Source organism: Mustela erminea, chromosome 1 (assembly GCF_009829155.1).
Source record: "Mustela erminea isolate mMusErm1 chromosome 1, mMusErm1.Pri, whole genome shotgun sequence".
Taxonomy (NCBI): domain Eukaryota; kingdom Metazoa; phylum Chordata; class Mammalia; order Carnivora; family Mustelidae; genus Mustela; species Mustela erminea.
The window spans coordinates 6,676,567-6,695,492 of record NC_045614.1 but is presented as its reverse complement, the minus strand read 5'-3'; the positions used below and the strand labels follow the sequence as shown (position 1 = coordinate 6,695,492).

Below are 18,926 nucleotides of genomic sequence, written 5' to 3'. Positions count from 1 at the left end.
TTCTGCTAAAAGAAAGTAACCCTGGCTCTAATGGACGTGAGCAATAAAGATTGTTAAATTCTTTTTTTTTTTTTTACAAGTTCTGATTTTAATTCCAGGTAGGTAACACACAGTGTTCTGTTAGTTTCAGGTGTACAATATCGTGATTCAGTGCTTCCATACAACCCCAGTGGTCATAAAAAGTGCCCTCCTTAACTCCAATCTCCTATTTCACCCACCCACTTCCCCTCTGGTAACCATCAGTTTATTCTCTAAAGTTAGTCTGTTTCTTGGGTGGCCTCTATCTCTTTTTTTCCTCTTTTTGCTTATTGGTCTTGTTTCTTAAATTCCACATATAAGTTAAATCCTACAGTATTTGTCTTTCTCTGACTGGCTTCACTTAGCGTTATACTCTCTAGCTCCATTCATGTTGTTATAAATGGCAAGATTCCATTTCTCTTTATGGCTGAATAATAGTCCATTTTATATGTCTGCTTGTATATGTTATACATAGATATATAATGAATATTATACATACACAGTGGAATATTATTCATTCATATACATATATGTAAGTATTCATATATGTATATATATGGTATGTGGTATGTGGTATGTAAGTATACATATATGTATATATACATGATGTGTGTATATATATGCATATATATACACATATGTATGTATATATATACATGATGTCTTCTTTATCCATTCATCTATGAGAGGACACTTGGGCTGCTTCCATAATTTGGCTATTGTAAATAATGCTTCAATAAACATAGGAGTACATGTATACCTTTGAATTCATGTTTTTGTATATTTTGGGTAAATACCCAGTAGTGTGATGACCAGATCATGGGGTAATTCTACTTTAACTTCTTGAGTACCCTCCATACTGTTTTCCACAGTGGCTGTAGCAGTTTGCCTTCCCTCCAGAAGTGCATGAGGGGTTCTTTTTTCTCCACATCCCTGCCAACACCTTTTGTTTCTTGTGTTGTTGATTTTAGGAATGATGTATTCCTGATAACTACTTCAGAGGTAGGGAATGTAGAGGCAAACTTACTTATTTTTCTGTGTGGTGGGTTTATCTTGGGCTGGTTCCCCTCATGGACACAGATGGCTGTGACAGATATGGGCATCTTATCCTGATATGATACCTGGAGACAAATCTGACTGTTGTACTCTGGCTTTGTTGTTACTTGACATTGCATTGAGTCATGCAGAATAAATGCCCTTTAGTCTATTCCCTGAGAATAGGATTCTACTTAATCTAATTCTTGGTTTGGGGAAAATGATTACTGATCATATGGAATGTAACTCCTGCTGGGAAGTCCACCCCCATAAGCATTACAAACACTTAGGACAATGCCTGACAACTAGCAAGTATTCCCCAGGATTTAACTGCTGTCATTGTGTTCCATATCTTACAGGTCTTAAAAAAAAAAAAAAAGATTGATTTATTTATTTGAGAGAGGGAGAGCATGCACCTCTACGTGAGAGCAGGGGGAGGGACAGAGAATCTCAAACAGATTCTCTGCTGAATGGGGAGCCCTCTGTGGGGCTCGATCTCATGACCCTGAGATAACAACCTGAGTGGAAACCAAGAGTTGGCTGCTTAACCAACTGAGCCACCCAGGCACCTCTCTTTTATGTCTTACACAGCCTATATATTCTTAAGTCTTGTAACTCACATATTTTTTTACCACTGGTGTCAGCAATTTATTTTGTTGTATTTATCAATTGACTTTTCTGGTCTGAGTTTTTTTAAAAAAGGGCAAAGTTTGATCTTACTTGCTTAGAAACCTCATTGGTTATTTATTTATTTATTTTAAAGATTTTATTTATTCTTTGACACAGAGATAGAGAGTACACAAGCAGGGAAAGCAGGAGTGGGAGAAGCAGGCTCCCTGCTCAGCAGGGAGCCAGAGGTGGGGGCATATCTCAGGACCCTGGGATCACAACATGAGCTCAAGGCAGATGTTGAACTGACTGAGCCACCCAGGGGCCCTCCATTGGTTTATTTATAAGAATGTATCTGAGCTTTTATTGCTGTTTCCTACATATGGGGAAACATAATTGAATAAAATTAATTGTATCATTAATGTCATAGAGATTGGGTGCAGTCTTAGGGCTATAATGCAAATATTTTAAGTGAGTCTTTATTTTTTAATTTTTTTAAGATTTTATTTATTTATTTGCCATACAGAGACCACAAGTAGGCAGAGAGGAAGGTAAGCAGGCTCCCTGTCAAGCAGAGAGCCCAATGTGGGGCTCATTCCCAGTACCCTGGGATCATGACCTGAGCCGAAGGCTGAGGCTTTAACACACTGAGCCACCCAGGTGCCCCTAAGTGTGTCTTTTTATAAAGTTATTCTGCAGAGAAATGCTTTTTTTGTTTGTTTTTTGATAAGGAAATACTGAGTAGAGAAAAGGGAAATTGTCATTATTAGGAGCATTTCTTTCCCCATAAATGCAGAAAACAAGGTCTGTAAGTTAAAGTGACCTTTTCTGGGAGGGGATTAAACAGTGGTGGTCCCTGGAGAATCGGAGTTGCTGGAGAACCTGTTGTTACTGGACGTTGAGGGATGGTTTTATTTTCAGCATCACATCTGAGAAACAGCTCCCTGCCCTGGCACTGGTAGTGCCTGTAGTGTGAAGATTCCTCCATTGAGGCTCACAGCACAGCCACGTAGGTAAATCCCCTGAGACCTTTGTTCACACTGAGGTTTCCCTGACTCCAGCAAGAATGACTGACTTTGAACCTCTGGGGAGACATTTGAGGGACTTTTTTTTTTTAACTGATATAGCATCTTTTTATTGGTGTCAGTGCATACATATGCATATTTTAGTGGATGGAGATAAAGTAGATTTCATTCACATTTGGCATATATATAAAACTGTGTATTTTAAACATTTTTTTTTATTTAATTTATTTTTTATTTTTTTTTTATTTCCAGCATAACAGTATTCATTATTTTTGCACCACACCCCGTGCTCCATGCAATCCGTGCCCTCTATAATACCCACCACCTGGTACCCCAACCTCCCACCCCCCGTCCCTTCAAAACCCTCAGATTGTTTTTCAGAGTCCATAGTCTCTCATGGTTCACCTCCCCTTCCAATTTCCCCCAACTCCCTTCTCCACTCTAAGTCCCCATGTCCTCCATGCTATTTGTTATGCTCCACAAATAAGTGAAACCATATGATAATTGACTCTCTCTGCTTGACTTATTTCACTCAGCATAATCTCTTCCAGTCCCGTCCATGTTGCTACAAAAGTTGGGTATTCATCCTTTCTGATGGAGGCATAATACTCTATCCCCAGGGGTACAGGTCTGTGAATCACCAGGTTTACACACTTCACAGCACTCACCAAAGCACATACCCTCCCCAATGTCCATAATCCCACCCCCTTCTCCCAAACCCCCTCCCCCCAGCAACCCTCAGTTTGTTTTGTGAGATTAAAAGTCACTTATGGTTTGTCTCCCTCCCAATCCCATCTTGTTTCCTTTATCTTCTCCTACCCACTTAAGCCCCCATGTTGCATCACCACTTCCTCATATCAAGGAGATCATATGATAGTTGTCTTTCTCTGCTTGACTTATTTCGCTAAGCATGATACGCTCTAGTTCCATCCATGTTGTCGCAAATGGCAAGATTTCATTTCTTTTGATGGCTGCATAGTATTCCATTGTGTATATATACCACATCTTCTTGATCCATTCATCTGTTGATGGACATCTAGGTTCTTTCCATAGTTTGGCTATTGTGGACATTGCTGCTATAAACATTCGGGTGCACGTGCCCCTTTGGATCACTACGTTTGTATCCTTAGGGTAAATACCCAATAGTGCAATTGCTGGGTCATAGGGCAGTTCTATTTTCAACATTTTGAGGAACCTCCATGCTGTTTTCCAGAGTGGCTGCACCAGCTTGCATTCCCACCAACAGTGTAGGAGGGTTCCCCTTTCTCCGCATCCTCGCCAACATCTGTCATTTCCTGACTTGTTGATTTTAGCCATTCTGACTGGTGTGAGGTAATATCTCATTGTGGTTTTGATTTGTATTTCCCTGATGCCGAGTGATATGGAGCACTTTTTCATGTGTCTGTTGGCCATCTGGATGTCTTCTTTGCAGAAATGTCTGTTCATGTCCTCTGCCCATTTCTTGATTGGATTATTTGTTCTTTGGGTGTTGAGTTTGCTAAGTTCTTTATAGATTCTGGACACTAGTCCTTTATCTGATATGTCATTTGCAAATATCTTCTCCCATTCTGTCACACTGGACCAGATGGACATCACAGATATATTCAGAATATTTCATCCCAAAGCAACAGAATACACATTCTTCTCTAGTGCACATGGAACATTCTCCAGAATCGATCACATCCTCGGTCCTAAATCAGGACTCAACCGGTATCAAAAGATTGGGATCATTCCCTGCATATTTTCAGACCACAATGCTCTAAAGCTAGAACTCAACCACAAAAGGAAGTTTGGAAAGAACCCAAATACATGGAGACTAAACAGCATCCTTCTAAAGAATGAATGGGTCAACCGGGAAATTAAAGAAGAATTGAAAAAAATCATGGGAACAAATGATAATGAAAATACAACGGTTCAAAATCTGTGGGACACAACAAAGGCAGTCCTGAGAGGAAAATATATAGCGGTACAAGCCTTTCTCAAGAAACAAGAAAGGTCTCAGGTACACAACCTAACCCTACACCTAAAGGAGCTGGAGAAAGAACAAGAAAGAAACCCTAAGCCCAGCAGGAGAAGAGAAATCATAAAGATCAGAGCAGAAATCAATGAAATAGAAACCAAAAAAACAATAGAACAAATCAACGAAACTAGGAGCTGGTTCTTTGAAAGAATTAATAAAATTGATAAACCCCTGGCCCGACTTATCAAAAAGAAAAGAGAAAGGACCCAAATAAATAAAATCATGAATGAAAGAGGAGAGATCACAACTAACACCAAAGAAATACAAACTATTATAAGAACATACTATGAGGAACTCTACGCCAACAAATTTGACAATCTGGAAGAAATGGATGCATTCCTAGAAACATATAAACTACCACAACTGAACCAGGAAGAAATAGAAAGCCTGAACAGACCCATAACCAGTAAGGAGATTGAAACAGTCATTAAAAATCTCCAAACAAACAAAAACTCAGGGCCAGACGGCTTCCCGGGGGAATTCTACCAAACATTTAAAGAAGAACTAATTCCTATTCTCCTGAAACTGTTCCAAAAAATAGAAATGGAAGGAAAACTTCCAAACTCATTTTATGAGGCCAGCATCACCTTGATCCCAAAACCAGACAAGGATCCCACCAAAAAAGAGAGCTATAGACCGATATCCTTGATGAACACAGATGCGAAAATACTCAACAAAATACTAGCCAATAGTATTTTAAACATTTTTTAAAGGTTTTATTTAATTTGACAGAGATCACAAGTAGGGAGAGAGAGATGGGGAAGCAGGCTCCCCACTGAGCTGAAAGCCCGATGTGGGGCTTGATCCCTGGACCCTGAGATCAGGACCTGAGCCAAAGGCAGAGGCTTAACCCTCTGAGCCACCCAGGCTCCCCCAAATTATCTATTTTAATATAAATGTAAATATGTTTTTTTAATCCCTTCTTTTTTTTTTGTCTTTTTTTAAAATTTATTTTTTATTTTCAGCGTAACAGTATTCATTATTTTTGCACCACACCCAGTGCTCCATGCAGTCCGTGCCCTCTATAATACCCACCACCTGGTACCCTGACCTCCTACACCCCTGCCCCTTCAAAACCCTCAGATTGTTTTTCAGAGTCCATAGTCTCTCATGGCTCACCTCCCCTTCCAATTTCCCCCAACTCCCTTCTCGTCTCTATCTCCCCATGTCCTCCATGCTATTTGTTATGCTCCACAAATAAGTGAAACCATATGATAATTGACTCTTCTCTGCTTGACTTATTTCACTCAGCATAATCTCTTCCAGTCTCGTCCATGTTGCTACAAAAGTTGGGTATTCATCTTTTCTGATGGAAGCATAATACTCCATAGTGTATATGGACCATGGACCACATCATCTTTATCCATTCGTCCGTTGAAGGGCATCTTGGTTCTTTCCACAGTTTGGCAACCATGGCCATTGCTGCTATAAACATTGGGGCACAGATGGCCCTTCTTTTCACTACATCTGGATCTTTGGGGTAAATACCCAGGAGTGCAATGGCAGGGTCATAGGGAAGTTCTATTTTTAAGTCCTTGAGGAATCTCCACACTGTTCTCCAAAGTGGCTGCACCAACTTGCATTCCCACCAACAGTGGAAGAGGGTTCCCCTTTCTCCACATCCCCTCCAACACATGTTGTTTCCTGTCTTGCTAATTTTGGCCATTCTAACTGGTGTAAGGTGATATCTCAATGTAGTTTTAATTTGAATCTCCCTGATGGCTAGTGATGATGAACATTTTTTTCATGTGTCTGATAGCCATTTGTATGTCTTGATTGGAGAAGTGTCTGTCCATATCTTCTGCCCATTTTTTGATATGTTGTCTGTTTTGTGTGTGTTGAGTTTGAGGAGTTCATTATAGATCCTGGATATCAATCTTTTGTCTGTACTGTCATTTGCAAATATCTTCTCCCATTCCGTGGGTTGCCTCTTTGTTTTCTTGACTGTTTCCTTTGCTATGCAGAAGCTTTTGATTTTGATGAAGTCTCAGAAGTTTATTTTGGCTTTTGTTTCCTTGGTCTTTGGAGACATATCTTGAAAGAAGTTGCTGTGGCTGATATCGAAGAGATTACTGCCTATGTTCTCCTCTAGGTTTCTGATGGATTCCTGTCTCACATTGAGGTCTTTTATCCATTTTGAGTTTATCTTTGTGTACAGTGTAAGAGAATGGTCGAGTTTCATTCTTCTACATATAGCTGCCCAGTTTCCCCAGCACCATTTATTGAAGAGACTGTCTTTTTTCCACTGTCTATTTTTTCCTGTTTTGTCAAAGATTATTTGACCATAGAGTTGAGGAATTTTTTTTAAAGATTTTATCTAATTAATTGAGAGAGCTTGCTAGCAAGAGAGCACAAGTGGGGGGAGGAGCAGAGGGAGAGGGAGAAGCAGACTCCCTACTGAACTGGGAGCCCCATATGGGGGACTCAATATCAGGACCCTGAGACCATGACCTGAGCTGAAGGCTTACCTGACTGAGCCACCCAGGCATCCCTGTGCACTCATTTTTACACTCAGAACTAAATTTGAGATTTTTTTTCAAAGCATGACCCATTTTAATTAAAAAAAAAAAAAGAAATAGAAAGAGGGGTGCCTGGGTGGTTTAGTCAGTTAAATGTCTATTTTCAGCTCAGGGCGTGACTCCAGGGTCCTGGGATCCAGCCCTGCATTGAGATCTCTGCTCAGCCAGGAGCCTGCTTCTCCCTCTCCCTCTGCATCCCTTCACTCATGCTCTCTCTACCTCTCCCTCAAATAACTAAATAAAATCTTAAAAAAAAAAAAGAATAAAAAGCTTATGGGAGGATGTATTCCCAGTTAGGAAGAGGGAAGATCTTTCTTCAGTTTTTCTTTTTAATGTTGTATATACTTAACAGTACATAAAATCTACCTGTAGATTTGAAAGAATAGTCACATAATAAGAACATTTACACTTACCCAGGGGTTAAAAAGAACAATGCCATCACCCTAGGACCTGTCTGTGTGATCTGCCACTTACATTATCCTTGCCTCCTTCTAGGTGCAAACACTGTTGACTTGTTTATTTATTTATTTGTCAGAGACAGAGGGGGAGAGAGGGAGTGAGCGAGCACAGGCAGAGAGGCAGGCAGAGGCAGAGGGAGAAGCAGGCTCCCTGCCGAGCAAGGAGCCAAGGAGCCGGATGTGGGACTTGATCCCAAGACCCTGGGATCATGACCTGAGCCGAAGGCAGCTGCTTAACCAATTGAGCAACCCAGGCGTCCCGTTTACTTATTTTCTTTGAAGTTCTTCTTTTGGGTTGAATTCTATGAAATTTCAAGTATTTAATCATATTTGCCCTCTGAAACTGGCAGTAGAATTAAACATCATCCTCTTATCATCTGATACATATTCCTGTTCAATTTATAAATCTGCCTGCCTGGTTTCAAACTTGTTAGAAGTTTAATATGATGTATGCATTTTCATCTTAATTGTTTTTCTCATTATTGTACTTTGATATTTAATCGTGTTGAGCATATAAATAAATAACTTATTTCCATTCCTCTGTGTTTTTACATGATATGTGGTGAGTTTTCAAAGTAGGTATCCTGTCCAATATTGAGGGAAATTTTGTTTGTAAGTAGTTTTCTGTTACTATGAATAACCTGTTGGAACACTCTCTCATATGTCCCTTGATGGAAATAAGAGAGCCAGTTAGCACATGTTAGAAGGTCCTGATAATCTATACCACATCAGTATACTTTCAAGGATACTGATAACCTGGTGGGAGTAAAAATAATTTATTAATTGGCATAGCTTATTGTTATGTGGCTGGGCATCTTCACATATTAACTTCCTTTTCTTTTATTATTTATAAAGTTTTAATTTAAACATTTTTAAATTTAAACATTTTTCAATCCAGTATAATTAATATTATATTAGTTTTGCTCTACAGTAGAATGATTCAGCAGCTTTATACATTACTCAGTGCTCATGATGATAAATGTACTCTTCATCCCTCTCACCTATTTTACCCATCCCTCCACACACCTTCCTTCTGGTAACCAGCAGTTTATTCTCTGTATGTAAGAGTATGTTTTTTGGTGGGCGGGGGGGTTGTATTTTTTTTTTTGGTCTCTTTTTTTTAAGATAAGATCTTATGTATGTATTTATTTGAGATAGAGCAAGCAAGAGAGCACGAGCAGGGTGGGGAGAGGTAGAGGGAGATGGAGAACAGAGTCCCTGATGGGGGACTTGATCCCAAAATCCTGTGATCATGACCTGAGCCAAAGGCAGACACTTAACTGACTGAGCCACCCTGGTGCCCTGTCTCTCTTTTTCTTTGATGATTTGTTTTGTTTCTTAAATGCTACCTATCAGTGAAATCATGTGAAATCATTTCTCTGACAAATCTTGCCATATTGTTGCAAATGGGAAGATTTCATTCTTTTTTATGACTGAGAAATACTCCATTGTATGCATATACCATATCATCTTTTTTAAAAAAATACTTTAAAAAGATATTGTCTATTTATTTGACAGAGATCACAAGTAGGCAGAGAGGCAGGCGGTGGGGGAGTGGGGAAGCAGACTCTCTGAGCAGGCTCCCTGCTGAGCAGAGACCCCCCCCCCACCCCCACCCCCGATGCGGGGCTTGATCCTAGGACCCTGGGATCATGACCTGAGCTGAAGGCAGTGGCTCCAACCTACTGAGCCACCCAGGTGCCCCTATATCACATCTTCTTTATCCATCCATCCATCTATGAATGGACACTTGGATTGCTTCCATAATCTGGCTATTGTAAATAATGCTGTAATGAACATAGGGATATATATATAAAAATACCAAATTATATATATATACATATATATATATAAAATCTTTTTGAATGAGTATTTTTGGATTCTTTGGGCAAATACCCAGTAGTAGAATTACTGGACCATATGGTAATTCCATTTTTAATTCTTTGATGAATCTTCCGTATTGTTTTCCACAGTGGCTGCACCAGCTTGCATTCCCACCAACAATATGTAAAGCTTCCATTTTCTCCACATCCTTACGAACACCTGTTCCTTGTATTTTTTAATTAATTGGCATAGCTTACTGTTAAGTCATTCTGATGTGTGTGAGGTGACATCTCATTGTGGTTTTGATTTGCATTTTCTTCATGATCACTAATCATCAGATGTTGATTATCTTTTCATTGTCTGTTGTCCATCTGTATGTCTTCTTTGGAGAAATGTCTATTCATTTCCTCTGTCCATTTTTTGATTGGATTTTTTTTCTGGTTGAGTTGTATAAGTTCTTTGCATATTTTGGATACTAATCCCTTATCAGATGTATCTTCTCCCATTCAGTAGGCTGTTTTTTGTTCTTTTGACTGTTTCCTTAGCTGTGTAGAAACTTTTCATTTTGATGTAGTTTCAATAGTTTAATGTTGCTTTTTTGTATTTATTTAAATTCAGTTAGCCAAGGTATAGTACATCATTAGTTTTTGATACAATGTTCAATGATTCACTTGTTTCCCCTGCCTTAGGAGATTTAACTAGAAAATGTTGCTGTGGCTGATGTCAGAGAAATTGCTGCCTGTGCTTGCTTCTAAGATATTTATGGTTTCAGGTCTCAGTTTCCCTTTCTTTTAAATATATGTTTTTGGTATTTCTACTGGGTTTATGTTTTTCTTACTGATTCATATGAGTTCTTTAGATAATTTTAACCCACAGTCCCCTAAAGTGAACAAATCTGTAAATTGAAAATACTGTGAAAAAAAAAAGAAAAAGTAGTTACAATATGTAAAAAGAAGTAACAGAGTCTGCATTGACTCTAGTCAAAATTGTCACGCAGGATAAATTAGAATCTAAATATAAATATACTTGTAAATATACACAGTGAAGATTAAGCTTCAGGAAACAATGATTCTTAGAAGAAAAACTTTCTTTTAAAATATTTATTTATTTATGGGGCGCCTGGGTGGCTCAGTGGGTTGGGCTGCTGCCTTCGGCTCGGGTCATGATCTCAGGGTCCTGGGATCGAGCCCCGCATCGGGCTCCCTGCTCCACAGGAAGCCTGCTTCCCTCTCTCTCTCTCTCTCTCTCTCTCTCTGCCTGCCTCTCTGCCTACTTGTGATCTCTGTCTGTCAAATAAATAAATAAAATCTTTAAAAAATATTTATTTATTTATTTATTTATTTATTTATTTAACAGAGAGAGAAAGAGAGAGAGAGAGAGGGGTATCACAAGTAGGCAGAGAGGCAGGCAGAGAGAGAGGAGGGATGCAGGCTCCCCGCTGAGCAGAGAGCCCAATGTGGGGCTCAATCCCAGCACTCTGAGATCATGACCTGAACTGAAGGCAGAGGCTTGACCTACTGAGCCATTCAGGCACCCAGAAGAAAAACCTTTGAGAGTTTCCCATTTTATAACAACTCAGCTGTATTTTTACCTGTATTATTTATATCAATACATACAAACTATATTTTCACAACTAGAATTGATATCAGACTTACTGATGTCATTCATTGGATAGAAATCCCTTCATTAATACCTAAACAATGAAGACTGAAATTTAGTTAGAGAAGAATGGTGTATCTATATTTGCAAATTATTTGAAATGGAGATGAACAAGAAATTAAAAATAGAGCTTCCCTATGACCCTGCAATTGCACTCCTGGGTATTTACCCCAAATATACAGATGTCGTGAAAAGAAGGGCCATCTGTACCCCAATGTTTATAGCAGCAATGGCCACGGTCGCCAAACTGTGGAAAGAACCAAGATGCCCTTCAATGGACGAATGGATAAGGAAGATGTGGCCCGTATACACTATGGTATATTATGCCTCCATCAGAAAGGACGAATACCCAACTTTTGTAGCAACATGGACAGGACTGGAAGAGATTATGCTGAGTGAAATAAGTCAAGCAGAGACAGTCAATTATCATATGGTTTCACTTATTTTTGGAGCATAACAAATAGCATGGAGGACAAGGGGAGTTAGAGAGGAGAAGGGAGTTGGGGAAATTGGAAGGGGAGGTGAACCATGAGAGACTATGGACTCTGAAAAACAATCTGAGGGTTTTGAAGGGGCAGGGAGTGGGAGGTTGGGGGAACTAGGTGGTGGGTATTAGAGAGGGCACGGACTGCATGGAGCACTGGGTGTGGTGCAAAAATAATGAATACTGTTATGCTGAATAGAAATAAAAAATTAAAAAAAAAATGGAGATGAACAGACCCGAATGTACATGAGGTACACCTGGTCTTTTAGGGTCAAGAAAGGACCACCCTGAATTCCACTGTTCTATAGAGTGCTGGTCTTTAAGGATTTACACTGCCTTGGGATGTCTGTGACAGAAAAATTTCTTAGTTAATGAGGAGCTTTGGAACTTGAACCTCTAGGGATACAGACACTGCAATCTGGCTGTGACCGCCTCATTCAACATGAAAAGTAGTAAGTAGCACCTAAGCCGCCTCCCACAGGCAATCCCTCTTGCTCAGGCGCTCGGATCTCACTCAATCCCTCTGCCCTTCCTGAGAGCAGATATTCCATAAGGTTCATCAGAAATGTCAGTCATTATTCCAGTCTGATGCCAACAGGTAACCTAATATCCCTCACTCAGTGTTTGGAAACGGGAGCAGATGTCTTACTACAGGTTCATCTGAGGCAGCTGTGAAAAGAGCACATATACCAGGTGATTGAAACCAAGTAACACATGGTCCTCCCTCCTGTCTTGTCTTCATATGTTTCCTTGCGCTTTTTGCCACCATTCCATTTACTAATATCTTTTCATTCACTTGTATGACCAGGACCATTTCCTCCTGAGTACAAATTTGCCTTTTAAAAAACAAGAGTGTTGGGGTTCTTGGGTGGCTCAGTTTGTTAAGCTTCTGCCTTCTGCTCAGGTCATGATCCCAGAGTTCTGGGATTGAAACCTGCATCAGGCTCCTTGCTCAGTGGAGAGCCTGCTTCTGTCTCCCTCTGCTGCTCCCTGTGCTTATGCTCTCTCTCAAATAAATGAATAAAATCTTTAAAAAATAAAGTATAAAAAACACGACCATTATAAAATTTTCTGGCATTTGTTTATAATCTTGTAGTGGTAAGAGGGCAGGAAGTTTGGAAAAACTTGTTTCTTGACATATTTATGTATTATCTCAGTTGTCTGACTCTGAAGTCTGTAGAGATCCAGACAATCTTTTTATTTTTAAAGATTTATTGATTTATTTTAGAGGGAGAGAGCATCTCAAGCAGACCTCCCACTGAGTATGGAGCCCAAAGCAGGGCAGGGTCTCACCACCCTGAGTTCATGACCTGAGCTTACACCAAGAGTTGGATGCTTAACTGACTGTGCCACCGAGGTGCCCCCAGAGAGAATCTTCAGGTGACTTCCCAGTCTGTTTCTTTTTATAAAATTACCAAATGTGGTTTTTTTTTTCCAGAAGTAAACATTATTATTGAAGTGTAACATACACAAAGAAAGGTACACTAATTGATGAATTTTCTTAGAGTGGACCAAACCCACATAACAACTAAGTCTGGGGCGCCTGAGTGGCTCAGTGGGTTGAGGCCTCTGCCTTCGGCTCGGGTCGTGATCCCAGGATTCAGGGATCAAGCCCCACATCGAGCTCTCTGCTCAGCAGGGAGCCTGCTTCCTCCTCTTTCTCTCTCTCTGCCTGCCTCTCTGCCTACTTGTGATCTCTGTCTGTCAAATAAATAAATAAAATCTTTTAAAAAAACAACTAAGTCTGATCAAGATATTAAGCATTATAAGTTCACATTCTGCATATCAGTTTATTTTTTTATCTTTTAAAAAAAGATTTTATTCATTTGAGAGAGAGCGTGAGCATGAGCAGGGGGAAGGAGCAGAGGGAGACGGAGAGAGAAAAGCCTGATACCGGGTTCAATTCCAGGACTCTGAGATTATGACCTGAGCTGAAGTGAGATGCTTAACTGACTGAGCCACCCAGGTACCCCTAAAATTACTGAATGTTTTAAATAAACAGAGCATCATAAACAAGGTAATTTTTAAAAATGACTATCTGTTAACCCTCCTCAGACTTAACAATGGTTGATTCTCTGCAATATCAGCTTCAGGTTATTATTATTTTTTAAAGGTTTTTATTTATTTTATTTGTCAGAGAGAGAGAGAGAGCACAGCAGGGGGAAAGGCAGACAGAGGGAGAAGCAGGCTGCCTGCTGGGCAAGGAGCCTGATGTGGGACTCTGACCTCAGCATGACCTGAGCTGAGGGGAGACACTTAACTGAGACATGTAGGCATCCCAGGTTTTTATTATTTTTAAAGAAACATCTCTTATTCCTTCCTATTAGTATCCATCCCATCCCAAGATGGTTTTTCCTCTAGTGGTGCTTGTCCTTTTCTTTTAGACAACACACATTTGATTGACTCCATCCTTCCATCAGATTCATCAACAACATGGAACCCAGAAATGACACACATCTTTCAGATTTCCTTCTCATGAGAGTGACAGAGGATCCAGAACTGCAGTTCCCCCTCTTCATCCTGTTCCTGTCCATGTACCTGGTCACCATCCTGGGAAACCTGCTCATCATCCTGGCTGTCAGCTCTGACTCCCACCTCCACACCCCCATGTACTTCTTCCTTTCTAATCTGTCTATTAATGACATCTGTTTAAGCACAACCACGATCCCAAAGATGCTGGTGAACATCCAAACACAGAATCAGCACATCAGTTACACAGGTTGCCTCACCCAGATCTGCTTTATCCTGGTTTTTGCAAGTTTAGAAAGTAGTCTTCTTGCAGTAATGGCCTATGACCGCTATGTGGCCATTTGTTATCCACTAAGGTACACAGTCATTATGAACTCCCGCCTCTGTGGCCTGCTGGTTTTGCTCCCCCTGTTCATTATCATTGTGGATGCCCTGATGCACAGTCTGATGGTGTTGGAACTGACCTTCTGCACAGACCTTGAAATCCCTCTCTTCTTCTGTGAAGTTGTTCAGGTCATCAAGCTTGCATGTTCTGATACCCTCATCAATAACATCCTGATATATTTTGCAACGAGCATATTTGGTGGTATTCCTCTGTGTGGAATCATTTTCTCTTACACTCAGATAGTGTCCTCCGTTTTGAGAATGCCATCAGCAGGTGGAAAGTATAAAGCTTTTTCCACCTGTGGGGCTCACCTGTCAGTTGTATCTTTGTTCTATGGGACAGGTTTGGGGGTGTACATTAGTTCTGCTCTTACTAACTCTTCCAGAAACACTGCAGTGGTTTCAATGATGTACACTGTTGTCCCTCAAATGATGAACCCCTTCATCTACAGCCTGAGGAACAGGGACATGAAGGGAGCCTTGAGGAAACTCATAAATAGAACATCTTCTCTTCTGTGACTGTGTCGTCTGAATGGACTGGGGTTTCTAGAATGAATCAAAGTGACAGAATTATTGGGTGAGCCAGAATGTCTGATTCTTGCATCACCAAGTTCTTCTAGAATGACTAGAGAACTTACTGGGTAAGTTCATCTTACCTTTGGGTTGAAACTTGATTTGCTCTTTGAGTAGCTCTTGTGAGGTTTTGAAAATGAGTTCTAATTCCTAAGCCTGGTATTTTTGGTGGGGTCTTCACAAACTGTCCCAAGGCAAGTGTTATACAGATACCAAAATGTCAGAAGAGAAGTGGGAAAAATTGGATAGGTCAGGAAAGGATCAAATAAGTCTGTGGTTATAGCAGAGACTTGAGTCTGCCTGATCTCATGGTTAGGGCCATGCGAACTGCACTCTAGAGACAAGCCAAGTATATGACATGGTGTGTATGTAGGGGGAGCTGTTCTTTCATACTCCAGTAATTCCTGAGACCTGTCACTGGTAAACTATGTCAGTGCAGGGCAACATCAGCATTAACTGTACTCAGTTTTATAATCTTCAAAACTGCTATAGTGTGATTATCTCATTGATTTGAGATGGTCATTAGACCTTTGATCCTCATCAGTGAGAAAGCCGTCATATCTACTAAGAGAAAATAATTCTGATTGTAAAATGCCAAAACAATAAATATGTTTATAATTTCCCTGATGATTGGTGATGATGAGCATCTTTCCATGTATCTGTGGCCATCTATATGCTTTCTTTGGAAAGAGGTCTGTTCATGTCTTCTGACTATTTTTTAAATGGATTTCATTTTTGGGGTGTTTTATAAGTTCTTTATAGATTTTGGATATTAACCCTTTATCAGATGTGTCATTTGCAAGTATCTTCTCCCATTCCATAGGTTGCCTTTTAGTTTGGATGGTTGCCTTCCCTGTGCAGAAGCTTTTTATTTATTTGATGAAGTCTCAGTTGTTTATTTTTTGAATCATGGGGTATTTTATTTATTTATTTATTTTGAATTTATTTTTCTCAGTGTAACAGTATTCATTGTTTTTGCACCACACCCAGTGCTCCATGCTATCCATGCCCTCTCTGATACCCACCACCTGGTTCCCCCAACCTCCCATCCCCCACCCTTCAAAACCTTCAGATTGTTTTTCAGAGTCCATAGTCTCTCATGGTTCACCTCCCATTCCAATTTCCCTCAACTCCCTTCTCCTCTCCATCTCCCCTTGTCCTCCATGCTATTTGTTATGCTCCACTGGATATTCTTTCCTGCTTTAATTGATCATGTGGTTGTGTGTGTCTGTTTTTGTGCCAGTACTCTACTGCCTTGATGACTACAGCTTTGTAATATAATTTGAAGCCTGGAATTGTGATGCTTCCAGCTTTACTTTTTTTTTCTCTTTCAGTGTTGCTTTGGCTATTCAGAATCTCTTGTGGTTCCATACAAATTTTAGGAATTTTTGTTCTAACTCTGTGAAGAATGCCGTTAATATTTTGACAAGAATTGCAATAAATGTATAGATTGCTTTGAGTAGTACACACATTTTAATAATATTTGTTCTTCTGATCCATGAGCATGGAATGTCTTTCCATTTCTTTGTGTCATCATCAATTTCTTTTGACAGGGTTTTGTAGTTTTCAGAACACAGGTTTTTCACCTCTTTGGTTAAGTTTACTCCTACATATCATATTATTTTGGATGGATTTGTAAATGGGATTGATTGCTTAATTTCTCTTTCTGCTGCTTCATTATTGGTGTATAGAAATACAACAGATTTCTGTACATTGGTTTTGTATCTTACCACTTTACTGAATTCATTTATCAATTCTGTCAGTTTTTTGGTGGAGTCTTTTGTGTTTTCTATATAGAGTATCATGCCATCTGCAAATAGTGAAAGTTTTACTTCTTCCTTGCTGATCTGAATGCCTTTTACTTCTTTTTGTTGTCTGATTGCTGTGGCTAGACTTCTACCATACACAGTGAAGGAAACCATCAACAAAACTAAAAAGGAACCTATGGAATGGGAGAATATATTTGCAAATGATGTATCCATCAAGGGTTAATATTCCAAAATCTATAAAGAACTTACCAAATTCAAAACCCAAAACACAAATAATCTGGTTAAGAAATGGGTAGAAGACATGAATAGACATTTTTCCAAAGAAGACATGCAGATGGCTAACACACACATGAAAAGATGCTCACCATCGCTCTTACTAAGAAAATACAAGCAAAGCTACAATGAGATATCACCTCACACCTGTCAGACTGACTAAAATCAGCAACAAGGGAGACCACAGGTGTTTGCAAGAATGTGGAGAAAAAGGAACTCTCTTGCACTTTTGGTGGGAATGCAAACTGGTCCAGCCACTTTGGAAAACAGTATGGAGGTTCTCAAAAAGGTAAAAATAGGGCAACCATATTTTACAATTACACTACTAGGTATTTAACCAAAAAATGCAAAACACTAAATCAAAGGGATACATGTACCCCAGTATTTATAACAGCATTATTTCAATAGATAGATTATAGAAATAGTCCAGGTATTTATTGATTGATGAATGGCTAAAGAAGATGTAGTGTATACATATATTGGAATATTACTTACCATAAAAAAATGGAATCTTGGGGCACCTGGGTGGCTCAGTCATTAAACGTCTGCCTTTGGCTCAGGTCATGATCCTGGGGTCCTGGGATCGAGCCCCACACTGGGCTTCCTGCTCGGCGGGAAGCATGCTTCTCCCTCTCCCACTCCTCCTGCTGTGCTCCCTCTCTTTCTGTGTCTCTGTCAAATAAATAAATACAATATTAAAAAAAAAATGGAACCTTGGCCATTTGCAATGACATGAATGGAGCTACAGAGTATAATGCTAAGCAAAGTCAGTCAGTCAGACTGACATATAAGACAAGTACTATATGGTTTCACTCATATGTGGAATTTAAGAGAAGAAAAAACCAAATGAACAAAGTGATTAAAAGAGAGGGAGAGAGGCAAACCAAGAAACAGACTCTTTTTTTAAGTTTTATTTATTTATTTATTTGACAGAGATCACAAGTAAGCAGAGAGGCAGGCAGAGAGAGAGAGGAGGAAGCAGGCTTCCTGCTGAGCAGATAGCCCGATGTGGGGCTCGATTCCAGGACCCTGGGATCATGACCTGAGCCAAAAGCAGAGGCCTTAACCCACTGAGCCACCCAGGTGCCCCAAGAAACAGACTATTAACTACAGAGAATAAAGTGATGGTTACCAGAGGGGAGGTCGGTTGGGGGAGATGGGTTAAATAGGTGATGGGGATTGAGGAAGGTACTTGTGATGAGCACCAGTTGATATATGGAATTGTTGGATCACTATATTGTACACCTGTAACTAATAGTACACTGTATGTTATCTAACTGGAATTTAAATAAAAACTTAAGAAGAAGTAATGAGAAAAAGATAGTCTCTTCAACAAATGGTGTTGGGAAAACTGGACAGCCACATGAGAATGAATGAAACTGGATCACTTTCTTATACCCTGTGCAAATTTCATGATTTTTGCCTGTGCAATTAGGTGACAAAACTACACCCACAGTATTGGGCAAACATTGCATCTGTTTCCATAATTTCATGGATCAAACAGAAAATCTATAGCCATTTATCAAAAACTTGCTCATGCCACAGAACCCACCCTTGACAACCTCTAGTCTGCTTTCTATCTCTGTGATTATTCTTTTTTTTTTTAAAGATTTTATTTATTTATTTGACAGCGATCACAAATAGGCAGAGGCAGGCAGAGAGAGAGAGAGAGAGAAGCAGGCTCCCTGCCGAGCACAGAGCCCGATGTAGGGCTCGATCCCAGGACCCTGAGATCATGACCTGAGCCGAAGGCAGAGGCCTAACCCACTGAGCCACCCAGGTGCCCCTCTGTGATTATTCTTATTCT

The 18,926-nt window shown here is 39.9% G+C and overlaps 1 protein-coding gene across 1 annotated transcript; it reads left to right on the top strand.

The window, feature by feature from the left end:
• The first annotated feature begins 14,078 nt into the window (after positions 1-14,078).
• LOC116600270 (olfactory receptor 7G1-like) lies at positions 14,079-15,023 on the top strand. The gene has a single exon (XM_032360423.1). It carries the CDS (start codon positions 14,085-14,087, stop codon positions 15,021-15,023), a length of 939 nt encoding a protein of 312 aa, XP_032216314.1. The 5' UTR covers positions 14,079-14,084.
• The last annotated feature ends 3,903 nt before the right edge of the window (positions 15,024-18,926 follow it).

Excerpts from the sequence above, each read along its gene's own strand:
- LOC116600270 (XM_032360423.1), top strand. The coding sequence starts at position 14,085 with ATGGAACCCAGAAATGACACACATCTTTCAGATTTCCTTCTCATGAGA.